The sequence below is a fragment of the Olea europaea genome, chromosome 16 (genome assembly GCF_002742605.1).
Source record: "Olea europaea var. sylvestris chromosome 16, O_europaea_v1, whole genome shotgun sequence".
Lineage (NCBI taxonomy): Eukaryota > Viridiplantae > Streptophyta > Magnoliopsida > Lamiales > Oleaceae > Olea > Olea europaea.
In genome coordinates this window covers 13,161,042-13,167,807 of record NC_036252.1, presented here as the reverse complement: position 1 = coordinate 13,167,807, position 6,766 = coordinate 13,161,042, and the positions used below count along the sequence as shown (strand labels likewise).

General features: G+C 36.4%; 2 protein-coding genes across 2 annotated transcripts in view; one reads left to right on the top strand and one right to left on the bottom strand.

The window, feature by feature from the left end:
• The first annotated feature begins 494 nt into the window (after positions 1 to 494).
• LOC111412165 lies at positions 495 to 4,334 on the top strand. Its single transcript, XM_023042960.1, has 4 exons — positions 495 to 753; positions 1,430 to 2,536; positions 2,620 to 3,906; positions 4,011 to 4,334. Exons 2-4 carry the CDS (start codon positions 1,487 to 1,489, stop codon positions 4,050 to 4,052), a joined length of 2,379 nt encoding a protein of 792 aa, XP_022898728.1. The 5' UTR covers positions 495 to 753; positions 1,430 to 1,486; the 3' UTR covers positions 4,053 to 4,334.
• A 1,464-nt stretch (positions 4,335 to 5,798) lies between these two features.
• Positions 5,799 to 6,766, bottom strand: part of LOC111412645 (DNA replication licensing factor MCM6-like) — a 5,995-nt gene continuing 5,027 nt past the window's right edge. The window contains exons 9-12 of the mRNA XM_023043575.1: positions 6,564 to 6,637; positions 6,340 to 6,443; positions 6,051 to 6,181; positions 5,799 to 5,949 (exon numbers count right to left, since the gene is read on the bottom strand). Of these exons, the coding sequence (XP_022899343.1) occupies positions 5,815 to 5,949; positions 6,051 to 6,181; positions 6,340 to 6,443; positions 6,564 to 6,637 (444 nt within the window). The 3' untranslated portion in view covers positions 5,799 to 5,814. The remainder of the gene's footprint in view (positions 5,950 to 6,050; positions 6,182 to 6,339; positions 6,444 to 6,563; positions 6,638 to 6,766) is intronic.

Genomic DNA, 6,766 nt, shown 5'->3' with positions numbered 1-6,766 from the left:
GAGAGAGAGAGAGAGAGAGAGAGATGGTGTAATTTAAATCAAAGAACTATTTAGGTCATAAAACCCTTCTTAGGGGTTGGAAAAATTAATAGAAAGTGCAAGTCCTATTCCTTGGTTGACACATTGATGATTATTCATTGTTTGATCCTTGTTATTTTTAAAATATATTTTTTGTTTTATATTTTTCGATCACACATTTTACAATAAAATAATATTATACGTAAATATAATTTTTTTAATTATTATTATTTTTTTAGAATAATGCTATGCAATCCCAATTTAAATGGCATTAAATGATATATTAAATGAAAGAGTTATTTAATTTTCCCTATCAATTAATGTCATATTAACTTCATCTACACTAATAATGTAATCTCAATGTGACTAAATAGCATTACTTTATTTTTTAATCGTACATTCTCCATCAATTTATTATTCCAAAGTGAATTCTTAACCCCAAAAAAAGAGGGCAACAAGCCTGAGAGAAGAATAATTGGGCGCCAAAGGAAGGTGGTTGGATTCAACTGTCGTTATACCCCCAAAGGTTTAGCCGTGGTCTCTGTCCCCTCAATCCCCAGACAGATTGAGGAATGAACATGCATGATTTTGAAAAGCACTCCCATTGTATCCTTTTTTCGTCAATCTCTTTCTCTCTCTATACCTTCTCTTTACTCCTTTCTTTATTCATTGCCATAAATCACGGAGCATACAGTCTCAATCCCAGAACCCAACATTGCTTTTTCTCTCTACGAGGTAAGAAAAATATCTGGATTTTGGTTTTAGTTTGCCTTAGCGGATTGTTTTTTAGTTCTTGAAGATCGTATTATGGCATTTAATGTTGTGTTTTCTGTTAGATTGTTTTTTAAAATTTATAGGGTAATGAAAAATAATTTCTGTTAATTAAATGGCAATAATCAAGAAATCAAGCAGCAAGATCTTTTTCCCTGTTTGCTTTTCTTCTGCTATTCTTTGGGTAATTGATGTGATGTTTCTATATAATAAACAAAAAATAAATGCAAGGAAACACATTTTTGGAACTGCTAACTGATAGTTTTATTACTGTACTTATGAGGGGTTAATGGGGTTCGGTTTGGTTGATGAGGAAATGTCAGCGATGTAAATATTGTATCGTATATAGCCTTCATTGTTGAAATTAAAGGTTTTGTGCAATTATTGGATGCAATTTCCTTTACCTGTTTGCACAGATGAATGGTTGGGCTGGTTTCTGTAGAGAATCCTAGAAAGGCTAAATTTTAATGAACCTTTATTATTTTGTCCTTTGGTTTTGGTTGTAAGAAAATTATTTTCCTGAATAAGGGACTGGTTATAGGCTTTTGAAGTACAATAAGGGATCTAAATTGTTTAATTTTTCCTTTGCTATCTGTTTCCACATTATGATTAAGTGATGTTGTCGGCAAATATTTTGTAGTTTATTGAGCTTTGAGGCATAGGGATGCAAACGGATTTGTGATAGACAGGAGAACGAATGGCGAAAAAACTAGATTTCAACGCTCCACTTTTATCTGCAAGGAGATTTTCCTCACCTACTCGCTCTTCAGAAGTGGTAAACAAGATCTCGACAGAGAAGTCGCTCCCTAATCGACAAAATTCTCTACCTGTGTGCAAATCAGATTGTGAATATGGGGAGGTGACAAAACCAGCTGCAGTTCCATTTCAATGGGAAAAAATCCCTGGAAGGCCTAAAGGAGAAGGGGAAGGTCCAATTCACCAGCCGGAGGAACCTTCAAATACACCAAGGCTTCCTCCAGGAAGGGTATCAGGTGTCATCAGATGCAACTCAGGTGAAAGTCCAAAGTTCCTTTCTGGGAGAGTATCTGGTTTTTCGAGATACAATTCAGGGGAAAGATCGAATGATCCGAATATTAACAGGACCCAAATTGAAGCATTTCCGTTCAATGATCATGCTAATCTGATTGAAAAATTGCATGACAGTCTAAATTATAGAGATGATTCAGATACGGAAAGTGGAGACGATGCATATTCTGATGCACTCGATAAGTTGTCACTAACAGAATCTTGGTCCTTGAACTACAGTGTAAGTGGACTGAGTGGCTATCAGGGTTCAGGAGTAAAACCATCGGGAACATTCTCTGTTGATGTGCAAACTAGAGATTTTATGATGAGCAGATTCTTACCGGCAGCCAAGGCTGTTGTGTTGGAGACACCTCAATACATAGCGAAGAAGCAACCAGCGGTCATTGAACAACCAAAGCCGGTTAAAAAGGTCGTATCTGGGGAACCAAAGCCTTTACATGAGCAGTATGGTTCTAACATCATGTCACATTACGTTCAGAATTTTGAGAATGTGGAAAGTGAAGATGATGATCTGGAATGTACTGTTCCTGTGAAAAAATCAGGAAAAATCTGGGGGATTTTCCCTCGGTTTTGTGTGAAGAATTCTTTTTGCCTTTTAAACCCATTGCCTGGAATGAAATCAAAAAACCATGCTCCAACAGCTCCAGCTGCTAATGTTAGGAGACTGACCAGAAATGCTCACAGTGGACCTATCGACAAGGTAACTGTTAAACTTCTATTTCCGTTTCTATGATTCTTACAGTAAGTATCGCAAACGATTCCTGATATTTCTAATCAATGCAGAATGTGTGTCGTGCAATTTATAAGAAAAAATTTCATTCTGGAGTACTGTCTCGGGACCTGCTAGAAATTGGAAACAGGCTAGGGAGTGATTCCAATCAGTTTTCTTACTCCAGTGACTCTTTTAGACCTGGGGTGTCTCCCTTAAGGCAATGCAGAAGCCGTCCCATATCCCCCTACCGAAATGAAGCACCAAAGTCTCCATTTCATGAAGGTGCAGGGTTTCTTGGTGTACCTAAAGAAATTGAGAATCATAGCGTGAATAAGATTGCCTCATCACGCAAAATGCGTAAGGTCATGCAAGATGTATCTAAGAATCACATACAGAAACAGGGATCAGGTTCGCCTGGTGTTGCTGTTGAGAAGACATTGTATGTGGATGGTCTGATCAATACAAATTGTTCAAAAGATGAGAAAATTGTTGATTTCTCTTGTAAGAATTTGAAGTCCATGGATGAATGCATACAAACTGAAGAAACTGAAGCTATCAAATCTTCCGATCAAGATATAGCATCCCTGAATGTTTCTGAGGCAGGAAAATGCCTGATCCCTGATTTGCGCAAAAGTCATCCCATTTCTCCCTACCAAAATGAAGCATCAAAGTCTTACTTTCATGGACGTAATGCTAACAAGATTGCTTCATCTCGCAAGTTGTGCAAGGCCTTGCAAGACGTTTCAAGGAATCACGTGAATAGAAAAGTATCATGTTCTCCAGGTGATGCTGTCGAAAAAACTTTGTATATAGATGCAGCGACCAAAACAGATAGTTCAAAACCAGATAAGAATTTTGATTCCTCTGATAAGAATTTGAAGCCCTCAAATGAAAGCAGACCTACTGAAGAGAAGGGTCCTGTTAAATCTTCTGATATAGACACGTCTTCCTGGGATAATTTAGGGGAGGGGAAAAGCCGAAGTCCTAAATTGTCCGGATCAACTGATATGGTTATACCAAATCAAAGTTTTGATCAAGAATCCAGGTCTGTTGATTGTTCAAAAGTGCATTCTGATGCAAACTTTGCTGTGAATAATAAACAAGACAGAGAACAAGACGATCAGAGAGATGCTGATTCTGCATCCCTGAAGTCACCTTTACCCCCACCTTTACCAAAATCACCATCTGAGTCTTGGCTTTGGCGAACTCTGCCTTCTATTTCGTTACCCAATCCATTTTCACATTCCGGCCAATATCACCCCAAGAAACAGACTCAAACAAGTGTAGCGAACGATTACACGTGGGAGACCATTGTGAAAACTTCAAATTCACGGCATGATCACGTCCGCTGTTCAGAGGTAACATCGCATTATGTTCTTAACTTTTCACTCTACAATTCAGATCGATGAAATATGAAATGTGCTTTTTCTTTAATTTTTACTTTCCCTCTCAATGTTTACAGGAGCTTATCCCCCATGTTACTCATCTGCACAACAAAACATAGAAGTGGAAAAGTCCCTGCTATAGAAGATGTATTCTTTGGAATGTCTTGTGGCCTTCCAACATCGCTAATTTTTCTATCCCTTAAAATTGTTTTAAGTGTGATGTAGAATGATGAGTTTTGAGAGATAAACATGCGATGTTTTTCTTTGATTTTTTTCTATCGTTTTGATGTGATTGTTAGGCTGAATCTCGGGATTTTATACCTATTAGATATTGTTGGAAGATTTGTTCATGGTGCTTGTGCACGTATGAGCATTCAATAGAATTTAAAAAGTTTGTAGAATTGAGAAGTGGATTCTTTCGCTGATATATAGTGGTGGCAATGGACTAAGCTAGCCATCTACCCACGAGCTCGGCTTGTTAAAGCAATGAACTGAGCTCAAGCTTGTTCAAGCACGAGTTGAGCCCACAAACTCATAATTTTTTAAAAAAATTTTGGACCTTTTTTTTCACATTTTTGTCGAGAACTTTAGGCTCAAAAGCTGTGCCCACGAGCCGAGCAAGAACCTCCTGCTTGGGACGAACCCAAGCCGAAGAACTATTCAACATTTTTGCCACCCCTACTGATATATAAATGAAAGTATGGCTTGATTGAACATTTACATCCTTTGGAATGGTAATGTGTTATTGTAACTTGTTTTTGTTTTCCATTTTAAGCTCAATGACCATTTCACGAATTTCCTATAATTTTGGTTTGATTTCAGTTGTTTAATTATCAATTTACCTCATTCCCATTCCTTTCCTGTGATTTTTCTGCATTTTAAACATTGCATTTTACCTTAAAATTCATCCCATTGTCATCTCATCGTAGTTTACCCACAAGTGTCTAGTTACTGGTCCAATATATATATAACGTGAATTCTTTTATACAAATTGCAAATTAAAATTTATACATAGGACACAATTGTTTTTGCAAATTAATGTGGAAATGTAGGCAAGATCCTCACATTTATGCGTAACAAAAATGTTTTATTTTGTAGATCTATTGCTATATTAATAGAGGTGTTAAAGCAACATGTGGAAATTCATCATGACAATTTGAAACCGACAATTTGGCACCGTTGATGGGAAACATATTGATTGTTTCAACGAACTACTTTCAAGAACGCCTAATATTATTGGAATCCATCATCACAATAGTTAAAATAAAAACTTTTCCCTTCATTTCATATACCTGAATAATCATTATTTAATAGGGATGATAAATATTGTTGACTACTAAGTTATGATTTTACTAAAATATTTTATAATTCCATTATTAAGCAAACTGATAAATCAATTAACTGTTGTCCGTTGTTGTAAGTTGTTTTTGATAGAGAACCGAACCGAACCGATCCACGCCCACCCCTAACTGTTGTTGTAAGTTGTATTTGATTGCCTATCACAAAGCTGTCAAATAATACCAGCTTTAAAGCTTTCATTATAAGGAATTGTCTATAAAGATAAACGAATAAAAGTACAGTAGCGATTCTAAGATATGTCATAAACAAAAATGATACATTGCAGATCAAGACAGCAGTATAAATTACTTCTAATACACATGAAACTATTATCCCCTCCAACCGTCAAGGATATTAGCAGGAGACAAAGAAACCGAATATCCTTTTTCTCATAATAAATTTGTAGAATGATGATGAAGACATCTGCACACTGTAACTCCAGAGAAACGGAGTGACTAATCCGATTCCCATGGAGAACCAGACTCTCAAACAGAGAGGTCACCAGGGAATGGTTTGATTACCAACATAGAGTAGCACCAAAAATTAATCGATGACATAATTTGGAGCTACGGCTAAAATCCTATCATCTCTGGTTGAGGATCTCACGGTTTCAGCTTCCTCTGCCGCTTGTCTACCATCATCCACAACTATCAAATGGCCTTCCCTTCTTATCAAGCTCTGCATTATGGCCAAAAGTCACATTTCTATTTAACTCTTTCATGTTATATTATTAAACTGAAACTACATTGCCCACTGAACTGATCAAGTTAGGATTTTACCTCAATAATTGCTTTCACTTTTTTGACTTCGGCTGCTGCTTCTTCCATGGTGCTGTAATTGTTTTTCTCATTCTGCTGATTTACATACCATTGTATCAAATCCCTCTGTCTCATTCCAGCCAAACCAGTGCCTACAAATATTTTATGCGTGTGAACACCATTCATCATTCAAAGTAGTGCGATATTATTGAAAAGAGAGTAAAATGGAGGATTATATTTTCTTCAGGTTTGTTAGATATAATGCACTGTCCATTTTATCTCCGCTAAACGAATTACGCTAATGGTTTACCTTCATGAATTATAGTTTCTTCGTGTTGCCTGAGTCGCATAACAAGAGCTTGAGTAACCCTCTGAAAATATTCATCACTTATTACAAGTTTCTTTCCTTGCCCACTCCATTCATCATTCAAAGTAGTGCGATATTATTGAAAAGAGAGTAAAATGGAGGATTATATTTTCTTCAGGTTTGTTAGATATAATCCACTGTCCATTTTATCTCGCTAAACGAATTACGCTAATGGTTTACCTTCATGAATTATAGTTTCTTCGTGTTGCCTGAGTCGCATAACAAGAGCTTGAGTAACCCTCTGAAAATATTCATCACTTATTACAAGTTTCTTTCCTTGCCCACTTCCAGTGTCTCCTAAATTTTCTGTACCAGGATGACATAATAAGATAACATATGCTTCATTTTTTAAAAGCTCAATAAAGCATGT